The sequence below is a fragment of the Frieseomelitta varia genome, unplaced genomic scaffold, assembly GCF_011392965.1.
Source record: "Frieseomelitta varia isolate USP_RPSP 00005682 unplaced genomic scaffold, Fvar_1.2 scaffold_558, whole genome shotgun sequence".
Classification (NCBI taxonomy): Eukaryota; Metazoa; Arthropoda; class Insecta; order Hymenoptera; family Apidae; genus Frieseomelitta; species Frieseomelitta varia.
The window spans coordinates 105,125-127,583 of record NW_025110321.1 but is presented as its reverse complement, the minus strand read 5'-3'; the positions used below and the strand labels follow the sequence as shown (position 1 = coordinate 127,583).

General features: G+C 33.6%; 3 protein-coding genes across 7 annotated transcripts in view; 2 read left to right on the top strand and 1 right to left on the bottom strand.

Moving 5' to 3' along the window:
* Positions 1-14,568, bottom strand: part of LOC122533882 (vacuolar protein sorting-associated protein 13B) — a 28,582-nt gene extending 14,014 nt beyond the window's left edge. For 4 of the 5 annotated variants that reach the window (XM_043664008.1, XM_043664010.1, XM_043664011.1 and 1 more), the window contains exon 1: positions 214-736. The gene's annotated coding sequence lies outside the window, so the exon portion shown is untranslated. Of the gene's footprint in view, positions 1-213; positions 737-14,545 lie in introns of those variants that run through there. The other variant, XM_043664009.1, reaches the window with a different exon arrangement.
* LOC122533884 (dynein axonemal heavy chain 8-like) lies at positions 744-2,730 on the top strand. Its single transcript, XM_043664015.1, has 8 exons — positions 744-875; positions 972-1,194; positions 1,285-1,436; positions 1,500-1,698; positions 1,767-1,930; positions 1,994-2,170; positions 2,253-2,474; positions 2,565-2,730. Exons 1-8 carry the CDS (start codon positions 744-746, stop codon positions 2,679-2,681), a joined length of 1,386 nt encoding a protein of 461 aa, XP_043519950.1. The 3' UTR covers positions 2,682-2,730.
* Positions 2,775-21,965, top strand: LOC122533881 (dynein axonemal heavy chain 8). The gene is made up of 58 exons (XM_043664007.1): positions 2,775-2,876; positions 2,960-3,234; positions 3,336-3,675; positions 3,752-3,978; positions 4,060-4,544; positions 4,694-4,853; positions 4,933-5,153; positions 5,308-5,435; positions 5,710-5,890; positions 6,010-6,347; positions 6,423-6,586; positions 6,803-7,057; positions 7,274-7,514; positions 7,732-7,931; positions 8,005-8,176; positions 8,403-8,548; positions 8,820-8,958; positions 9,033-9,263; positions 9,587-9,792; positions 9,976-10,196; positions 10,389-10,674; positions 10,879-11,017; positions 11,092-11,312; positions 11,380-11,563; positions 11,643-11,783; positions 11,981-12,328; positions 12,426-12,615; positions 12,772-12,917; positions 12,993-13,191; positions 13,323-13,441; positions 13,510-13,846; positions 14,106-14,376; positions 14,454-14,654; positions 14,766-15,011; positions 15,200-15,518; positions 15,695-15,921; positions 16,001-16,223; positions 16,305-16,481; positions 16,566-16,733; positions 16,820-17,035; positions 17,109-17,246; positions 17,397-17,693; positions 17,768-17,923; positions 18,003-18,158; positions 18,210-18,345; positions 18,402-18,553; positions 18,617-18,870; positions 18,933-19,361; positions 19,435-19,711; positions 19,783-19,969; positions 20,029-20,290; positions 20,353-20,592; positions 20,668-20,835; positions 20,896-21,037; positions 21,102-21,291; positions 21,374-21,495; positions 21,570-21,731; positions 21,790-21,965. The coding sequence occupies exons 1-58, from the start codon at positions 2,775-2,777 to the stop codon at positions 21,913-21,915; spliced, it is 12,384 nt and encodes a 4,127-aa protein (XP_043519942.1). The 3' UTR covers positions 21,916-21,965.
* Positions 21,966-22,459: the final 494 nt, after the last annotated feature.

Sequence of the window (22,459 nt, the reverse complement as noted above, 5' to 3'; positions counted from 1 at the left end):
AATTGAAAAATACACATGTAAATCTACTGACAACATCTTCATTCTTAAAGCAACTGAATCGAACATTCTGATGAGGAAAGTGAAGTAGGAAAGTGAACAGAATCAACAGTCGCTTTGAGAAATATATTTTATTCCTTTTTCTCATTTAAATACGGAGACGGAGTATAAATTGTAGTACGCTATCGCTTAACGTGTAGAAAAATACATATTAACCTTATCGAGCATCAGTAGTAGACCATGCATTAAATTCAATTATAAAAATACAGTTTTAAAAATACATATCTTCAATGAAATTTCGATTAAATAAAGAAAGGATCAATGCCACTTTCAATGATTTGCAATTGACCGTTTTAAATCGTGATTTTATGCTTTGTAAATACAGATTTTATTTATGCTGTCTGCTTTAACCTTTCTAATTTGACGTGTACTGCAGCTGTGCATGTGCACAGTGACTGACACTGCGCATGCGAGTCGTTTTGAACGCACGCCGAACGAGATTTTAAACTGCGTATTTGCGAGATTTGTTTTGTGATTCTTCAACGATCTCAAGAATATTCTTGCCTTTCAACGTCACCAACAAAATTCTCACTCTGAACCCATAATTCTGTATAATTTCTACACACGCAAGTATCTTTCGATACAGTCAATAAAAACAGTGTTTTCTTTTTCATTTGACATTTTCGCATATTCTTCGATGCTCATTTAGCATCGAGCGTGACGATTTACTGTCACGTTTGAAAATAATGCCGCACGTAACTGCGTATTTTGCAGCTCGGGACTACACAAAGCCTGCGATTGACCGTCGCATCGCCGAGCTGTTAAAAAGAAGAGTTGCTTTGGAGAAAATACCCACCGAAAGTTTGAAAGAGCGACTTGTGCGTAAAGTGTAGAATTATATTGAATTGAAGTACAAGTATCATTTAGTGGACTGTCTCGTTTAAATCTTATTACTCTGTCATATATATGTACAGGCGAAATTTAAGGAGAATCGAAACGCTAGACAAGGATTACTCAAGGCAACACATAGACAGGTCTTGGAAGTTGCTGCCTTCATTTTAAATATAGACCCTGATACCTTGGAAGAAGGAGTTATTGATAAAGACGAATATATCAGTGTTCTTGGTAGTTTCTTTGTTAAAGATGGGAAACATGCGATTCTTATACACTATCAGCCAATGGAACCACCTCCGTTTGGTATCATAAACTGTTCTCTTGTTACGTATATTTCTCTGAATTTTGAACGTATAATCAATGTAGTCGATATCTTGAACGTATGAAAAATAGAGTCAGGAAGGTGGATCCCGCAATATGAACAAGAAACTGAAGTAATACGTTGCTGTGTCACTGATGGTTCTACAGAACGACTTTCTGGCAAATGTGTTATAGTTTACAGACTGAAATCAGACATTGATTTAGAAACAAAGTATCTTCAAGATGTATGTTTTTAGCATGTCTATCGAAATTAATTTCATACAATACAATATTGAAACTTTAAATAGGAAACATATTATGCATATGCAGAAGTTGATCCAGTATCTCAAAGCGCACTTGCAGCCATATCAGATGTAATTCTAAGGCTAAACTTGCCGGCAATAATTGTTAACAAAGTATGGGGTGAACTGTCAAAATCTGAAGCTGGTGACAAAGTCATAAACAATTTTATTTGTGATTTTAGAGACTTTTGTGAATTTTTAAGCAGTGAGATAATCATTTAAGATCAAGATAGTCACATGTGTATGAAGCTATTATTGTTATAATTTTTTTAGTGACAAAGCTAGACTTAGAAAACACAATAAGATTTTATACTGATTGGGAGGTTTATAACAAGTACTTAGCATCACCCGAGGATAATAAAAAAAGTCTTCGTAATCCAGAAGCTATAGAAGCCATAGAAAATAATGTCAAGCTATGGAAGAAAAGTATGGAACGGGTAAAGTCTATGAATGTTGTTTATTTTAATTCATTAAGAAATAATATATATTTGGCCGTACAGGCTGTTGTTCAGAGTCAACAATTACGCAGAGAAACGGAAAAAATGGGTCCAAATGCAGAACTCGCTTATTGGAGAAGATTGCTTGCTCGTTTTTCATCAATTATTGAACACATTAAATCTCCAGTCACTCAGAAATATATAGATTTCTTAACAAAAATAAAATCGAAACGCATGAAAGTATGTGTATTGTAAGATATATCCTCTTTTTTATTTAAATTAATTCATAGCTGATAAGAATTTCACAAGGTTTTACGTGTAGAAATGGAGGTTGCTGGAACGTCACGTTAAAATGATCCAAATTCTCGCACAAGATAATGTAAAATATTTATATGCGCTAGAAAAATTTACTCAACCTTTGTACAGGCTTGATCCAACAAAAATAGGAGAATATTTGCCTCCCCTCATGTACGTTATACGAATGATATACGCCACTTCCCGATTTTTTAATACCAGACGAATGGTCACAGCGGTGTTTGTAAAAGTATTACCCTCAAAACATGATAAAAATTAAGAGGTTTACCTCGCATTTATATATTCTACAATATCAATAATCTGATTATCAATTTTTCAGATGACGAATCAAATGATTTTAGCATGCAAAGCATATTTAACGGAGGATGGTAAGATAAATATTTGGAACGAAGCAAAATCAGTTATGATATCCAAAATAAAGGCAAATATTAATTAAACAAAATTCTAAATAAATCCGATTTATTATGGAATTTTCTTTACTTAGGATTGCATTAAATTATGCGAACAATATCACGAATATTATATCGCAATGTGCAGAAATGTAAGAGAATCTGCCGATGAAAAACCTTTTGAGGTATCTGAAATGTACGTTTTCGGGAAGTCTAATACTTTCAAAGCGAGAATAATAAAAGTCAGTGATAAACTGTTTTATTAAATCATTCTTACCTTTGAAAAAGAGGAAATCATTAAAAATAACTTATAAATACATTCCAGATTATGGATGTTTTACAAACAATGTTAACATATCTAATTCTTTACAATTCCGCAATAGAGGGAATAGACGTATTTGCGAACAAATTCTTCAGTTTCTTTCAGGATATTTCATCCAAAGACTATGATCCATTAAATCATAGGAAACCATATTTTGATTTTGATTACGATAATTATAAGAAAAATGTGGCAGAGACAGAAATAGAATTAAGAAACTTCTTTTATAAATGCGTCTCGGACGCGCCAAATATAACAGAAGCATTGAGGATAGTAGCAAGGTATTTAATGTATAATAGAAAAATTGAACATCTTCACCAACTCTTTTGTAACGTGTTACACGTGCAAAATATTCAAAAATTTTGCCAATTGATTTATACAGATTTCAAAAATTGAAGTTCAAACATCTGAGAATCGACAGGAAGTACTTAGAACTCATTACACTGTTTCAAAAAGAAATTGAGGATGTACGAGATAGATACAACGAAGACAGATCGGATCCTCCGATACCGCGAAATGTTCCACCTATTGCTGGCCGTATTTTATGGATCCGACAACTTTTCAGGCGTATCGAAACTCCGATGGAAATATACAAAAAGTGCAAAAGAGTGATTACTCACGATCATATGCAGAGATGCATTAGAATTTACAATGCCTTGATCACTGTTTTTATACATTATGAAATGATATATCATAAAGCATGGTACGATTGTTCAGAAATTGTAAGTACAGTCGTCGTACAAGACGAGCAGATTGTGAATTTTTATGCATAAAATATGAACATATATTATTTGATAGGTTCGATTGGCGTTAGCCTCACCATTGATAATAAGACACCCAGATACGAACAAGTATCATCTGAACTTCGATTCGTACATTATCGAGGTGATACGTGAATCAGAACATATGGCTAGGTTTGACTTGGAAGTGTCAGATTTTATACAAATAATAACATTTTGTAAAGAGAGAATTTTCTCATCGTATGAAATTGTAAAGCAATTGGTCGACGAAAATAATACACTGAGGTACATCCTTCGTATCTATTTTTTTTTTTTTTGAAGAAATAAGAAATTTTTATACCTCAGATTTTTATTCTACGATTTTAGACGAACGATACCGATATTATTTTTGATTTTGATAAAAATTGTTCTTGTTAATCTCGAGATCGCCTTTCAACCTTGTTTATCAGTAATCACATGGACGTCTTTAAACATTGACGAAGTGTGTAAGGAGATAAAGAATGCACTTGCGTCGGTGCAGATTTTTGTCAAAGATATAAGAGACATGAAAGAAGCAAGAGTCGACGAAGTTTTCGAATCCATATCAGAAGTTATTCTAGTGAAACTCGATGATTATGCAAAGACTCCTGCTCAACTTTTAGACGATAATATGGCATACGGACTTACAATAGCAGTCGATTTGGAAATTAAATCGTCAGCAGCGGAGAAAGCAGTTACTGCTATTATTAATAAGTTTATGGACTTCATAATCGACGAGACTGTTCAGGATATTAAATACAATTGGATGGATCCGGATAAAATACACAAGCATATCTCACAGACGAAATTGACAAAGGGAAAATATGAACCAGGTGTTGATATTTTACTGTTAATTAGTTAGTTAGTTAGTTAGTCAGTGGAATTTTAAATTAGTATGTAACGAACCTAACGTTATAGACAGGTTAAACGGATCTTGTATGATTTACGAATACAATAATTTGTATTTATTAACTAATTGTAGGTTTTGCCCCTATCGAGAGAACACGTAAAGTTCAAATAAATCGGGTGCACAATGATTGCATGGAGTTATTCGCTTATTTCCATAATAAACTCGTAGAAGCCTTAGTAAAGTGCACCAAAAACTCGCTCGAGTTATTAAAGAAAAAAGTCACTAATATGAGGTTCGTTCAATTTTAATTTCTCTATGAAGTAACGTTACTAAAAAAAAAAAAAAAAATGACTTTTTGCATGACTATATAGTCATCTGATACACGATAATGACGAATTGAGGATGAAACCGATACTTTTGACGACGTTCGTCTTGCAAATACCAAATATCGTGATAGTACCCCCTATAGAGGAATTACAGTATTGTTTTGGAAAATTAGTGAGTAGCGTTCTGGAAATTTACAAACAAGTCACAGCATGGGGACAACGTTATTATAATCTGAAATCTGAAAATGTCGTATCAAATACACAAGGTTCGTTTCTTGCAGTAGTAGAAACGAAAAATAGCAAATCGGAAACGTTATGAACCGTGCATAGTAGCAACAAAGTTGATTTCACTATTGCTACAAACTCTTCAATTTTTATAATCGTATACAATACACATTAATGATTTTCTCAATAATACAGAAAATAATGCAATTCCTCGGAAGAATTATTATCACATAATATCGGATCACAAAGAGATAGTACGTAGCATAATGAGCCTGCAAGGTGCAATTTTTGCCGTAAAGCAAGACATCGATGAAATTGCCAATGTACTTTCACCCTTTCTTTTCCCAATTTTGAATATATGTACAAACAATTCTCGAACAACGTCATGAGTGTAATAATCTAAAATATATAAACGTGTAATAATTTAAAATGTATTAATATGTACAATAATCGTCAAAATTCACTGTACGCCTGAAAGTATAATACTTGATTTTAAATATAATGGAACCAATGAACGATGTTGTTTGAGAGATGCTTGTACACACATACACGTGTAATTCCAACGGATGATATATGCAGTTTGTACTTTTCAAGTAGATTTACTTGCAATATTCTTACATATGGTCCGAAGACAAAGATAATATCATTCAAAGTTTCGTCGATTCCGAGCCTATCACTCAAGAGATCAAAGAGAAGTTCATGGAATACGACAGTTTAGTCGATGAGATTCAACATCTGCCAAACAAACACGTAGTCGGTCCTATAGAAATTAGCATGGGTAATGATTTAATATATATATATAATTTTTTTTTGAATTTACATAGACATTACTATAAACTATAAAATAAAATGACAATAAATTTTCAATGAAACTGTAACTGTAATGTAAATGTCTAGACAAATTGAAGTTAGCATTTCTGGTTGAGGCACGTGTATGGAAGATATCACTGGGGCAGAAGTTGTCTGCAACTTACAAGGAGAAATTAAAAAGAATCATCGAATACATAAACGAGAAGAACAAGGTTTTAGCCAGGAAAATAAAGGACCTGGAAGACGTAAGGATCGCGATGAAGTGTTTAAGCGAGATACGAGACGATTTCATATCGTTGGATATAGAGTTGATCTTGATCGAGGAAACGTACACATTAATGGGAAAGTTTAATATTCTTGTCTCGAAGGAGGAACAGGATATCGTGGACGGTTTACGATACAATTTCACAAACATGTTGAACACGGTAATTATGTCTGAAAAATTATAATTATTACATGTTGATATGTGCATTTGCCAATGAATTGTTCGATGCTACAAGGCGAAACAAGTACAAGCAAAAATATGCGAAATGCAAGAGCCATTGAAAAAGGAATTGACGGATGGTGTTGCGATATTTAAGCAAGATGTGATCAATTTTGATTTTGACTTTGAGCTGAACGGTCCTATGGTTGAAGGAATACCGGCTAAAGAAGCTAGTGATCGGTATCATTTACGAATAATACATTATTTTGCAACACTATATTTTCTCAAAACACTGATATTGTAAAATGTAAGATCTTAATTCTGATTAACTAGCTAACTTATTGTTAATTCGTATTTAGGATATTATAACACTGGTAGTTCCAACGTTAAGTAAATAGAAAAATAAACATTATTTTAGTTTATAATTGATCTATTATTCGCAATTAATTTTCTTAGGCTGATATTCTTTCATGCCCGTCTTGACGAGTTATGGGAGAAGTACCAGACTTACAGCAGCGGGGAAAGTTTATTCGGCATTGAAATAACAGACTACCCGGCTCTTCATCAAAGAAAGAGGGAAATTAATTTACTACAGAAGTTATACTCCTTGTATTTGCAAGTTATACGAACGATCGACAGCTACTACGAGATACCTTGGGCAGAGATCGATATCGAATCCATAATGACTGAACTAGCCGAATTTCAGAATAGGTCAATACATTTTATGCTCAAAATGGTTATTTACTAATTTTCTTTTACTCCATATATGTTTGTTCTACAAGTATCATTTAACTTTTACACAAATTCTCGGATTTGTTTCAAATTTTATTAATTTAATTGTGACATAGTTGTGTATAGTTGTGACTATAAATTGCAGATTTGCGTTGTAAGCACAACGTGTAACGTAATTTTACAATTCTATGTCAGATGTCGAAGACTACCAAAGGTTATGAGAGAGTGGCCAGCCTACATCGACTTGAAAAAGAAAATCGACGACTTTAACGAAACTTGCCCATTGTTAGAGATGATGGCTAATAAAGCGATGCAAGAGAGACATTGGGAAAGAATGTCGAAATTGTGCAAATACTACTTTGATGTTGAGTCGGAGGCATTTACATTGGCCAACGTGATGCAGGCACCTTTATTGAAGTACAAAGACGAAGTCGAGGTATGGTTTCAACACGCAATATCGTTCACTGATTAATTTAATTTTTATTTTATAAACGTATTAAATGTCGATATATACCGTATGTATATGAAAGAATTATTTATAGAATGACTCAGTAAGACGATACGATAATAATTAATATTTAATGTATTTTGTATAAATATTTAGTATTTAATATAATATGTTTTGATATTTTAATATTTCCATATTTTCGCAGGATATATGCATAAGCGCAGTGAAGGAGCAAGAAATAGAGAGCAAACTAAAACAGATCATAGCAGAATGGGCCATCGTGGATTTACAATTCTCCACGTTCAAGCAGAGAGGAGAATTGCTCTTAAAAGGCGTGGAAACGTTGGAGATAATATCTCAGCTCGAGGATAGTTTGATGATCATTAGTTCACTGCTGGCAAATCGGTATTTAATTCATATGAAGGAATATTTAACATTGAATGAACAACACTGTTATCACTTGGATAATATAATTTAGATATAACGCGCCTTTCAAAAAGGATATACAACTGTGGCAAAATAAACTCAGCAATACCTCTGAGATCTTGGCAAAATGGCTCAATGTTCAGAATCTATGGGCTTATTTAGAAGCTGTATTCATTGGCGGAGATATATCGAAACAACTTCCAGCGGAGGCAAAACGTTTCAATGTAAATAATTAATCTCTAAAAGCTGTAAAAAAAAAAAGTTATCTTTATGTTGTTATAAGCAAACTTTCATCTCGATAGATCCTTTTTTTTTTTTTCGTATTGATACATATCGAAGGCAAATTGGAACGATAATGTTAAAACAAAATTTCACATGGGGTAAAATTTAATCTGTGTTAGTTTTTAAGAGTCAAATTCCGATAGTCCGGTAGTATGTTAAACATTACAGAATATCGACAAAGCGTGGATGAAGATAATGTATCGAGCACGTGAGAGGGTGAACGCAGTGGAAACTTGCACTGGAGATGAAACAATGACACAATTTTTGCCACATTTGTTGGAACAGTTGGAATCTTGTCAGAAATCTCTCAGCGGGTATTAAAATTCATTCCTTTAATACTGTCGTTAACGCTGCTGCTTTTCTGAAATTTTATATGTTCCAATTTCGTTTCACTCTCAGTTGAAAAATACGATACTTAATATCGTAAAGAAATCTTTAGCATAACAATTTCGATTTTCTTATATTTTTCTTAAATTTAAAAAGTTTTCTAGCGCCAGAGAAATAAATTTCATCGTAAACGATAGAAAGAACGTAGAAGTAACGTGTTTGAAATTAATTGAAGCAAAATCATACTTACCTGTGCAGATATTTGGAAACGAAACGAAGCATATTTCCAAGATTTTGCTTCATATCAGACCCCACGTTGCTGGAAATACTTGGCCAAGCAGCAGATTGTCACACCATACAGAAGTATCTCGACGGTTTCTTCGACAATATAGGAAAAGTAATAATTTATCTAAATATCTTCTTCTTTTTACTATTAGATTCGTGCACAATTTAGATTTTTCTTGATTGCAGTTAGAGTTTCACGAGAAAGAGTATGAAAGGATCGTAGCCATGTATTCGCGCGAAAACGAGAAAGTGCTAACAGAGAAGGATGTTATATGTACAGGGCTTGTGGAGAATTGGTTGAACACTTTGTTAACGGTTCATCAATTCTCTGTTGGCAGTGCAATCTCCCAAGGGTTGCAGACTCTTCCTAACGAAGACTTTGATATTATACAGTTGATCGACAATTCAATTTTACAAGTAATAGTTTTAACAATTCTGATCTTTTGATCGCACTTTTTTTAAATTAAAAAAGTTAATAAAATTGAACGAATAGAACTGTTTTATTCGATATTAAATGAAGAGTAGAAGGATTATTATTTGTTAGTTATTACACTGGAATGAAATGGAATATGTGGGATGAAATTTCACATTCACCCTCATTAGTCTTTAAGAGTTCGATTGACAAATAGTAAATTTGATAATTTGATAGTTAGATTGATAAATAGTAAATTTGATAAAATATAAAACACAGAAGAAATTGTCGTGTGTTTTCGATTATAAGTTACAATATAACGTAACAGGTAGGATTATTAGCCTTGCAAGTTTTATGGACTCACGACTCTGAAGTAGCTCTCAATACAGTAAGACGAGACAGAAACATAATGAAGCGAACAAATCAATGGTTTCTCGATTTATTGAACAGTCTCATTGAAGTAACCGTTAAAGACTTATCAAAGTACGCGAGGGCGAAGTACGAGGCATTGATTACTATTCACGTGCATCAAAGGTATATACCGTATGTGTATCATGTTCCATGTTATGGAAAAATCAAGAACTAACTTTATGATATCTGTTTTAATCTTTGTCTCTATTTTGTATCATCTCTTACGTTGGAAAATGTTACATTATCATTTTATTTTATGAAAATTTTATTTAGCAATAAATATTAATTTTTGCGAATTTTTCTTAGAGATATATTCGACGATCTGTGTCGTATGAGAATTCGCAATGTCGGTGATTTCGAGTGGTTGAAGCAATGCAGATATTATTACGACGCTGAAACAGAAGACGTCCCTATACAAGTAACGGATATAGATTTCGTCTATCAGAACGAGTTTCTAGGTTGCACCGATCGACTTGCCATTACTCCCCTCACTGATAGATGCTACATAACATTAGCTCAAGCCGTGGGTAAGATTATCTTCACTGTGCATTTGTTTTTCTCCTTAGTTGCTTTTATAAAAAAAAAAGAAAACACGAATTTGAAACCAATATCTTTATGTTTAAAGCAAAAAGAAAAATATCTCTTCTGTATAAACGTATTTATATGTTCTGTACGATAATTTTAACCATTATTTTATTGAATTCGATGTGTATTCTCAGGTATGAACTTTGGAGGTGCACCAGCAGGGCCGGCCGGCACTGGCAAAACAGAAACCACGAAGGATATGGGGAAAGCCCTTGGAAAATACGTGGTGGTATTTAATTGCTCCGACCAAATGGATTTCCGCGGTCTAGGCAGAATATTTAAAGGATTAGCCATGTCCGGAACCTGGGGCTGCTTCGACGAGTTTAATCGTATCGATTTGCCAGTTCTGTCCGTCGCTGCTCAGCAAATAGCGATTGTACTTACAGCAAGAAAGGAAAGAAAAGCAAATTTTCTTTTTAGGTATATTCATTAGAGCATCAATCAGATCGTACGATCTTAAGGACTATTCTAAAAATCAATTTTCCTGTATATATTTCCTGTAAATATTTCCTAAAAGACTCTTTTCTCATTATCTGAAAATATTTTTAATTGTTATTATCTAATAATAATTATTGGTATTACATTTAACGTATTGACAATAAGAGAACATATATGACCACACAGTGATGGTGAAATATACCATTTAAACTACGAGCTTGGGATTTTCATTACTATGAATCCTGGCTACGCTGGTCGTCAAGAATTACCGGAAAATTTAAAGATACAATTCAGAAGCGTCTCTATGATGGTTCCTGATAGACAAGTATTAAACATAATATCTAGAATAATGATAAAACACAAGTTTATTGTTACATTGATAATTGCACGTTCGTTTAGATAATTATGCGTGTAAAATTGGCAGCTTGTGGTTTTAAAGAGAACGTTCTATTGGCACGAAAGTTTTTCACGTTGTATAAATTATGTGAGGAACAATTAAGCAAGCAGGTACATTATGATTTCGGTTTGAGAAACATATTGTCTTGCTTGCGAACTCTCGGTGCACAGAAACGAGCGAATCCCACTGATTCTGAAGAAACTACTTTAATGAGAGTTTTAAGGTAAAACAAATCCTCCAACTACAGATTTTTTCAATAAAATTAATCAAATTATATTCTGATATTACAGGGACATGAATTTGTCGAAATTAGTAGACGAAGATGAACCCTTGTTTATGTCTCTCATCGAAGACATGTTCCCAGGCATCAAGCTCAGAGTTCAAATATACAAAGATCTGCAAAAAGCACTTGCAAATGCAACTGTTGCTCTTGGTATAATGAACCATCCAGAATGGAACTTGAAGGCAGTTCAAGTAAATTTAATAATTCAATGACGAATGATGATGATTTGAGATGATAATACAATATAATAGACAATCGCGTAATTTCTAGTTGTACGAAACCTCTTTGGTTCGCCACGGCTTGATGATGCTTGGACCGACAGGATCCGGAAAAACTATGTGCATGTGGGCTCTTATGAAAGCTCTAACAGAAATGGGCATACCTCATAAAGAAGTTAGAATGAATCCCAAAGTCAGCATCGTTCTTTATTTTAGTTACTAATTTACACTATGTATAATAAGTGTTTTTATTAATGTCAAAGCAAGATTTTTAATAAGTTTCATATATGCAAAAGCATAGATTACATATTTATGATAAATGTTTTTATTCATATGAAACATCCTACAAAAATAGTAAGTTTAATAAGCAATTTGTAACAATGTTCTTAGGCCATAACCGCGTCCCAGATGTTTGGTAGACTAGACGTAGCGACGAATGATTGGACAGATGGAATTTTCTCCATTATATGGAGAAGATCGACGCAAACGAAGAAAACAGAAAATTTATGGATGGTCCTGGACGGTCCTGTGGATGCTGTGTGGATCGAGAACTTAAACTCCGTGCTGGACGATAATAAGACGCTAACTTTAGCGAATGGCGATCGTATAATTATGGCATCCAATACTAAATTGGTCTTTGAACCGGACAATGTTGATAATGCATCGCCAGCTACGGTATCTCGTATGGGAATGGTGTTCATGAGTGCTTCTGTACTAAAATGGACTCCCATTCTACAAGTAATGTTAACATTTTTTATTATCTTTCATCCTTGTACCTAGGACTCTTGAATATCTTTTTCTATTTTTAAATATATTTTTACTTGGTTTTTAAAAGGCATGGTTTAAAACACAACCGCCAGCACAAGTAGAAGTGCTGAATAATTTTTTCAAAAAAATTTACGACGACGCCCATACCTTTGTTCAAACGAAACTTCCGGTAAAGATGCAACTCTTGGAAGCTCTTTACATAAGGCAGTGTATCGATTTGTTGGATGGTTTGCTTGGTACAAATAAAGATACGACTAGTACGTATGTTTTCACACAATGTCCCTCTTACTTAAGTTATAATAATGAAAGTACTTGGAATAATAATATTTGAAGAATCTATGTAATTGAAATATTGACTGGAAATTCACACAAATGTATGAAAAAGAAATTTAATTGAAATTTGCGTGATTTAGGAATACTGCCGGAATATCACATCGAAAAGATATTTCTTTTCTCGCTAATGTGGAGCTTGGGAGCGGTATTGGAATTAGATGAACGTAACTTATTACAGGAGTTCTTACTTAATCACCAATCGAAATGTAATTGGCCAAAATGCAAGGTAATACCACATACGCATGGAATCGTTTGATATGAAAGCAAAGATAATTATACTGTGAAATAATGGTCGTTGTAGGAAGATGAAACCATATTTGAATACCTAGTGTCAGACGATGGCCAATGGATGCATTGGTCTGAAAAGGTCCCAGAATTCATCTATCCGCCGGACGAAGTCTTAAAATATTACACTATTCTAGTCCCTAATATAGACAATACAAGAACTTTATTCTTGATCGATGTCATTGCGAAACAGGGGAAAGCAGTATTACTAATAGGTATGAATTGCACTTGCTAAAAAAAGTATATAAAACAATCAAAATCAAATTGTAAAAAAACAAAACGAACGTCTGTTTAAGTTTATTAACATTATCTATCTTATCTATTAACATTATTAAATAACTTGCAGGAGAGCAAGGAACTGCAAAGACAGTTATGGTCAAAAGCTACATGTCCCACTATGATCCAGAAGAACATCTCTGTAAATCTTGCAGTTTTTCTTCCGCATCTACACCCAATATGGTTCAGGTAATTAACAGAAAATTGGAAAATTAGTATCAACGATAAGCTGTCATGCAACGGAATACGATTCGCAGCGAATATTTGAAAGCTACGTGGAGAAAAGAGTGGGTACCACTTACGGACCCCCAGGTGGCCGAAAAATGACCATTTTCATCGACGACATAAATATGCCGGCTATAAATGAATGGGGTGATCAAATTACAAACGAGATCGTTCGCCAACTGATGGAATATAAAGGCTTTTATTCCCTGGACAAGCCCGGCGATTTCTGTACTATACAGGATATTCAGTTGCTTGCAGCCATGATTCATCCTGGTGGGGGTAGAAACGATATTCCACCGCGGCTCAAGAGACAATTCAATATTTTTAATTGTACATTACCATCCAACAAATCCATGGACACGATATTCAGTAAGAGCATATAATAATTTGCGAAATCGACATGTTATGAGATATTTTAATTAGATGTTAAAACAGCTTTCAATGATGGGTTTCTGTTTTTCATGTATATCGTTATTTTCTTTTCTTCTAATGACCCGATAATACTCGATTGTATATAAACGCAATAATGACAATGGTGATGTTACGTTTATGCTATACATATTTAATTTGAACGAATTACCTTCACAGCTAATTAACAAGTTAATACATGTTTCCAAAAAATGTTTAGGAAGCATCGGGCAAGGATACTTTTGTAGCACCAGATTCGACGAGAGTATTGTAAACTTTTTGCCAAAATTAATACCTTTAACGAGAGTCCTGTGGCAGCAGACTAAGAGTAAAATGTTGCCAACGCCAGCAAAGTTTCACTATGTCTTTAATTTAAGAGATTTGTCTCGAATATGGGAAGGCATCCTCAGAATAGAAAGTGCTGAATGTGATTCCAGAAGCAGGCTATTAAAGCTCTGGGAACACGAATGTACTCGCGTAATTGCAGATCGGTTGGTTGTTGTACAATATAAAAAAAATCCTCTTTTTTAATAAAGTAATAAATAATTACATTTTCTACTGTTGTTAGATTTACAAACAATGAAGACACACAGTGGTTCAAAAGCACATTACGAAAAACAGCGGAGAAAATGTTAGGTTCTGATTTTAGTTTCTACATACCAGTCGAAACATATTTCGTGAATTTTCTGCGTGAACCGCCGGAACCTACTGGAGATGAACCGGAAGATTTCGTCTTTGAAGCGCCAAAGATTTACGAGGAGATGCCGAGGTACAAATTTACTTGAAAAACTTGATTCGTTAATTTCAACTTACTGCGATTGCTTTAATTAATCGTCTATTTAACACTATCATCAAAACTATCATCATTTCGTTTTTACAGTTACGAGATTGTGATTGCAAAGGTCCGACAAAATATGGATCAATTCAACGAATACGTTCGAGGAATGCGCATGGATTTAGTATTCTTCCACGATGCTCTGGTGCATTTGATTCGAATATCGAGAATCCTGGGTGTTCCTCGAGGCAACGCGATGCTGGTAGGAGTTGGAGGATCAGGCAAACAGAGTCTGACTCGACTAGCCTCTTTCATCGCTGGTTTTAGCTTTTATCAAATTACATTAACCAGGTAATTCACACCGAAGAGTTTTTGACTTGACAAAAAAAAAAACAGGTGAAATATGATTAAAATTTATATAGACGTGTTATATTATGGCACGTGTAATTTGCAACTTATAATTCGTTAATTTATTAATATTAATTGGAAGAGCAAAAGTATATGATAACAATCACAATATCTTCATCGTTTTTGTCTAGGACTTACAGCGTTGGAAGTTTACTGGAAGATCTACGAAAAGTGTATCATACAGCTGGTGTGGGAAGCAAGGGGCAGACATTCATATTTACCGACAACGAGATAAAAGAGGAAGCTTTCCTGGAGTACATAAATAACATATTGAGCGTTGGAGAAATAGCGAATCTGTTTCCAGCAGATGAACTTGATGAAATTTTAACGACAGTGACGCCTATGATGAAAAAGGACGACCCAAAGCGACCACCAACTCCGGATAATCTTTACGATTATTTCTTGACACGCGCGAAGGATCAGTTGCATATGGTCTTATGTTTTTCACCAGTGAGTAACCTTTTTGGGTTCGAAGAGTTATGATCTCTTTATCCTTAAAATTGCCTGTATTATTTTTTCTTTTTTTATATCAGATAGAAAAGATACATAATCGTGTAATACACTTTTAAAATTGAAATTTCTCTCAAACATCATCACATGCTCATGCATTTACTTGTGAATTACAGGTTAGCGAGAAGTTTAGATCCCGAGCATTGAAATTCCCTGGTCTTATATCTGGTTGTACGATAAATTGGTTCTGGCGATGGCCAATAGATGCTTTATACGAAGTCAGTGATCACTTCATAAAGAAATATAAAATAATATGCCCCGTAGAGATAAAACAACAGCTAATAGAAGTTATGGGAGACGTGCATAATAATGTGAATGACGTTTGCGTACAATATTTCGATAGGTAGTGTTATACTAATTGACTGCAATTAATTGTCGTATAAATCCAGATGTCGGATGATATGACCTTTCTTCCTGAGCAGATTCCGCAGAGAGGTGTACGTGACACCAAAATCGTTCTTAACTTTCCTTAGCGGATATAAACTACTTTACAAAGAACGTTTGGACAATATCAATATGCTGTCGTATCGTATGAGCAGCGGTTTGAGTAAGTTAGTCGATGCTGCAGCTCAAGTCGACGAATTGCGTAAAGTTTTGGAGAAGAATCAACAGGAAATCGCGGAGAAGAACGTGCAAGTCGAGGCTGTTCGTATATTTTTATGAATAACAAAATAATAAAGGTTTCATTATTGCATTGTTTTTACCTTTGATATCATTATTTCGTAGATTTTAGTCACTGTGAATGAAAAGAAGAAAGAGGCGGAGATGGTGAAAGCACAGGTGCAAGTTTCTAAGGACGAGGCGGAAGCCATTTTGAAAGTGATCGCGAAAGAAAAATCTGTAGCAGAACAAAAATTGAAAGCTGCAGAGCCTGCTTTACTGGAAGCAGAAGCTGCCTTACAAGTTGATTTATATTTACAAATTGAAGATATATAATTATAAATTTCAAATGTTTGATTTTTGACGATTCTGTTTCTTCCATTTCAGACTATAAAAGCCGCTGATATTGCGACAGTAAGAAAATTAGGCAAACCACCATATTTGATTACTCTCATCATGGACTGCGTGTTGATACTGTTTGGAAGAAAATTGGATCCAGTTAAGCCTGACTACGAACGACAATTTTTAACTCCTTCGTGGTCTGAAGCCTTAAAAGTAATTCTATTTAATAATATCGGAAAATTAATGTTTTAGACAATATTTAATACACAAAAAGTTCCCTGTTATTTTAACTGTTATAGATGATGGCTGATGTTAGATTTCTTTATCACTTGCAAAATTTTCCAAAGGATAATATCAATGCCGAAACTATCGATCTGATGCAACCATATTTGAATTATCCCTCGTACACGTACGAAGCTGCAAAGCAAGCTTGCGGAAACGTTGCTGGTCTCATCCAGTGGACCATCTCGATGGTTACATTCTACGGAATAAACAAAGATGTTCTCCCATTGAAAGTACTGTTTATTCATTCTTCGCTTGAATCGTCCACTTAAGAAAATGAAATCTATCCTATATTTAAATTCATAGGCAAATTTGGCTGTACAAGAAAGCAAATACGAGAAAGCCAATCGAAATCTGATGGAAGCTGAAAGCCTTTTGAAAGCGAAAGACGAAGACTTAAAAGTGGTGCAGAGAGAGTTCGATGGTGTGATGGAAGAACGTCAAGTAATTTATATTTAAAATATACGTAGGGGACGATAATTCAGACTTAAAAACATCCTTTTATCATGTATACTTTTCCGTTTTCTTTTTCTAGCGCTCTGTATATTCTAATTCATAATTTTTCTGTCTCTAAAATAAAATTTATCTTGTTAGAAAATAGTTGATTTAGCAGAAATATGCCAAGCGAAAACAGACACAGCCACGGCAATGATCGAGGGCCTTTCTGGCGAAAGAATAAGATGGACGGAGCAAATAGCTGCCTTCAAATCAGAAATAGATCGTCTGGTTGGCGATGTGTTAATTCTAATAGGTTTCTTATCATATTGTGGGCCCTTCAATCAAGAATTCAGGTCTTTATTGCAAAGACAATGGTTTGACTTTATCCATGCTCGAAAGATCCCGGTTTCTCTTGTAATAAATATTACGGCTAGTTTGACTGACACTGCTACTGTGAGTAGAACATTTAGGAAATATTTATTAATTACAAAATTTCACGAAATTATTATAGTACTGGTTTTTTAAAGATTGGAGAATGGAGTTTGCAAGGTCTGCCAACGGACGATTTATCCATTCAGAATGGAATTATAGTAACGCATGCAATCAGATATCCTCTTTTAATCGATCCTCAATTACAAGGTAAAACGTGGATCAAGAACAAAGAGGAAGAATTTCAGTTGCAGGTGAAATATTTTTTCTTTATTTTTTTTTTTAAATTCAACTAGTAAAACAATCTTGATGCGTTCTGACGTTTGATTTTAGGTAACGTTCTTCTCACACAAATATTTTAGAAATCATTTGGAAGATTGTGTTTCTCTGGGCCGCCCATTGCTAATCGTAGATGTAGGAGAGGAATTGGATCCTGTTTTGGATAATTTGTTGGAAAAAAACTTTATAAAAATAGGAACTTCTTTGAAGGTATTCAAATTGTTTAAGGAATGATCATATATGTATAAATGATTTTTATAGGTAAAATTAGGTGATAAGGAAGTAGATATTCATAAGGATTTTAGACTTTACATCACTACAAAGTTACCCAATCCGTCATATACTCCGGAAGTATTTGCACGTGCCGCTATAATCGACTTTACTGTTACTGTAAAAGGTACAAGTAATTTCTGATAAAATAGGATTTGATTTTATATATTATGTGTTATACAGGATTAGAAGATCAATTGTTAGGAAGAGTTATTTTAACGGAGAAGAAAGAACTTGAAACAGAAAGGACACAGTTGATAGCAGATGTAACTGCAAATAATAGAAAGATCAAAGAACTAGAAGCTAATCTTTTACACAAATTGACTACCGTAGAAGTATGTATCTTATTTTAATTTAACTTGTAAATTTCCACTGTATCATATTTTATTAATTTTCAGGGACCTTTGATAGAAGATGTAGAATTAATGTCTGTATTAAATATTACGAAACAAACAGCTGCTGAGATAAATGAGAAGTTAAACATAGCGAGAGACACGGAATTAAGAATCGATTCAGCTCGAGAAGAATTTCGACCAGTGGCAACACGTGGTAGTGTATTGTACTTTTTAATTTGCGACATGTCTTTGGTCAATTGCATGTATCAGACATCGCTTGTTCAATTCTTGGAACGTTTCGATCTTTCTATGGAAAGGTATGTATGATTTAATTTGAATATATTTTTATTTGCAAAAAATTACCAAAGTTCAAAATTAGATCTGAGAAGAGTCCAATTAATCAGCGAAGAATCAATTTCATTATCGAATATCTCACGTACGAAATCTTCAAATACAAAGCAAGAGGTCTCTACGAAATTCATAAATACATGTTCATTCTACTGATGACGTTGAAGATTGATTTACAACGCGATGCTATTTCTTACGAAGAGTTCCAGTACTTTATCAAAGGTGGTGCAGCTTTGGATCTAAACACAGTTGAACCAAAACCTTGCAAATGGATTACAGATGTCACTTGGTTAAATTTAATTGCACTATCTGCCCTAAGACAATTTCAGTACATTCCTTCTCAAGTTCCAGCTTCTGAAAAGCTTTGGAAGCAATGGTTTGATAAACCTGCTCCAGAAGAAGAACCATTACCTAATGGCTATAATGCATTAGATACTTTTCGGCGTTTATTGTTAATCAGGTTGTTCTGATTATTTAGTTTGAAATATATTGATTAAAGAACATTGTATACAATGTATGTAATGAATTTTTAGAGCTTGGTGTATAGATAGAACACTGTCACAGTCAAGAAAATACATATCAACTTCATTAGGAGAAAAATATGCAGAGCCTGTAATTACTCTTTTGGATGTGATGCTCAATGAATCAAGGCCAGATACTCCAATGATCTGCTTTCTGAGTATGGGTTCTGATCCTACGCACAGTATAGAACATCTTGCTAAAAAGTTGGAGATAATATGTAGAAGTATCTCAATGGGGCAGGGACAAGAGGTCCACGCAAGAAAATTAATGCAAAGTGCAAAGACTGAAGTTAGTTTTTATCCAAACCTTAAGCGAAAATATATGAAAATATATATATTATTATATAAATAATTTATAAGGGTTATTGGGCACTGTGTCAAAATTGTCACTTGGGTTTGGAATATATGCAAGAATTAGTTAATTTTATTCTGGAGATGGAGGATCCCCATCCTAATTTTCGTATATGGATTACTACAGAACCACATAAGGACTTTCCAATATCTCTTTTGCAAATGTCCATAAAATATACTTATGAACCTCCACAAGGTAAATTAAGAATAATTTTTAAAATTTATTATTTCTACATTTTTTCCTATCCATATTAGGAATAAGAGCAGGCTTGCTTGCCACATATAGTGGAATGCATCAAGAAATGCTAGATCAATGTGATGCTATACAATATATACCAATTATATACACAGTATCGTTTTTACATACTATAGTGCAAGAAAGAAGAAAATTTGGACCACTTGGTTGGAATATACCATATGAATTTAATTTATCAGATTGGCTGGCATCTTGCATGTTCATTAATAATCATTTGAATGATTTTGATATAAAACAAGGAATAAACTGGCATACAATAAGGTAATACAATAAATCAGCTTTTATTAATCAACTAAATAAATTTGATAAAAACATACTTTTAGATACATGATAGGAGAGGTACAATACGGAGGACGTGTTACGGATGATTATGACAAAAGATTGCTAAACACATTTGCTAAACTATGGTTTTCAGATGCAATCTTTTCAGAAGATTTTGTATTCTATAAAGGATATCCAGTTCTAGTTTATAAGCAAGTTACAGAGTATCTAAAAGTAATTGATGAAATGAATCCTATAGATCCACCACAAGTTTATGGTTTGCATCCTAATGCAAATATTACGTAAGAATATTTTCTTACAACGTTCCGTCTGTAATAACATTGAAAAGAATTCACAAGGAATTTATAATTCTATAGATATCAGAGTAACACTACACAGGCTGTTTTAGATACTATAATATCTGTACAACCAAAAGAGGCAGGTGTGGGTGTTGGTGAATCTAGAGAAGTAATTGTAGCTAGGCAAGCAAAGGAAATGTTAAAAAAATTGCCACCAAGTTATGACCCATTTGAAGTAAAAGAAAGGTACACAAAACAGTATTTCTAAACAATTGTTTCTGTTGATTGAGAACTGCTATTCTGCAGATTGCACGTATTAGGCGCCACTGCACCAATGACTATTTTCTTGAAACAAGAAATTGATCGAATACAAGTAATTATTACATTAGTGGATGCTACTTTAAAGGATCTTTTACTTGCTATAGAAGGTGTTATTATAATGTGTGAGGTAATTTCTTTATTCTAATTTTACATTAAATAGTATAAATTCATATAATGCAAATAATATTTAGGAATTGAGGGATGCTCTTGATAATATATACGATGCTAGAGTACCAAAATCATGGAGAGCAAAATCATGGGAATCATCTTCTCTTGGTTTTTGGTATACTGAACTGTTAGACAGAAACAAACAATTTTCTACTTGGTTACACACTGGTAGACCAGCCAAATTTTGGATGACTGGATTTTTTAATCCTCAAGGTATTATAAAAATTTACAGATAGACTTTGTTATTTCTATAATATAGACTATGTTTAGTGCAAAATAACCTTTAATTATATAGGATTTTTAACTGCAATGAGGCAAGAAGTAACAAGGGCTCACAAAGGTTGGGCTTTGGATAATGTGACTTTACACAATGAAGTCTTACGTTATACAGCAGAAGAAATTAAAACTGAACCTCAAGTATGTTAATTATCTCATCTGTGCATATCAATAAATACATCAATAAATAATAAAAATAATATCTTCTCTATTAGGAGGGTGTTTATGTATATGGACTATTTCTTGAAGGGGCTGGATGGGATAGAAGGAATAACAGATTATGTGAATCTGCAAATAAAGTTTTATATGTATTAATGCCAGTTATTCACATTTTTGCTCTATATAATGTCCCTGATAAAGACCCAAAATTATATCAGGTAAATATATAATGTATTAAGAACTTCAAATTTATTAATACTCTCATGCTATTCACAGTGCCCAGTGTACAAGAAACCGCAAAGAACGTATGTATTATTTATAACACCGCTTTGGTTGCAAACAATTAGACCACCAGAATTTTGGATTCTACGTGGTGTGGCTTTATTATGTGATATTAAATAAATGTAAAACTTGTATCCTGCTTTAAATAAAAATATAATCATGACACTTGTGTTTCATTACAGTGCTATTGAAATATCAAAATGTTTCCACATGACTCACAATGTATGTATAGATAAAATTTTTTTTAAAATGTCTTCGTAAAAAATTATAAATGAGTAATACTTACATTTGATTGAAATTGTCCCCTACTTTCCATTGTTAAAACAATTATTGAGAATCTATCCATGTCGAGTCGTGAAAATTCGTAGTAATATCTATAGCTCTGAATTTTGTGAAATATGCGCGAATACACGCGTAAATTGTAGATTCTCATTGATTTATTCGAGAAACTTTCGTGAACGGTGTAACGAATGAAAATGTTGAAAACTTTCGAGTCGTTGAAAATTTTCAAACTCGAAGTGGCTAGTTTCATTTTAATTACTGTCATTTTAAATCGTAATGAAAGCATTTCTCGAGTTTGCTAGTTTGTGACGTTCTTTTTAACTCTCGATATCATATTACACTGAACAATGTATTAACGACGCAATGAGTTTCGATAAAATAT

Excerpts from the sequence above, each read along its gene's own strand:
- LOC122533884 (XM_043664015.1), top strand. The coding sequence starts at position 744 with ATGCCGCACGTAACTGCGTATTTTGCAGCTCGGGACTACACAAAGCCT. Across the intron at positions 1,931-1,993 it reads GGAAGAAAAGTATGGAACGG|GCTGTTGTTCAGAGTCAACA; the intron begins GTAAAGTCTATG and ends TTGGCCGTACAG. Across the intron at positions 2,475-2,564 it reads TCACAGCGGTGTTTGTAAAA|ATGACGAATCAAATGATTTT; the intron begins GTATTACCCTCA and ends TCAATTTTTCAG.
- LOC122533881 (XM_043664007.1), top strand. The coding sequence starts at position 2,775 with ATGTGCAGAAATGTAAGAGAATCTGCCGATGAAAAACCTTTTGAGGTA. Across the intron at positions 19,970-20,028 it reads TACTTATGAACCTCCACAAG|GAATAAGAGCAGGCTTGCTT; the intron begins GTAAATTAAGAA and ends TATCCATATTAG. Across the intron at positions 20,291-20,352 it reads ATAAACTGGCATACAATAAG|ATACATGATAGGAGAGGTAC; the intron begins GTAATACAATAA and ends ACATACTTTTAG.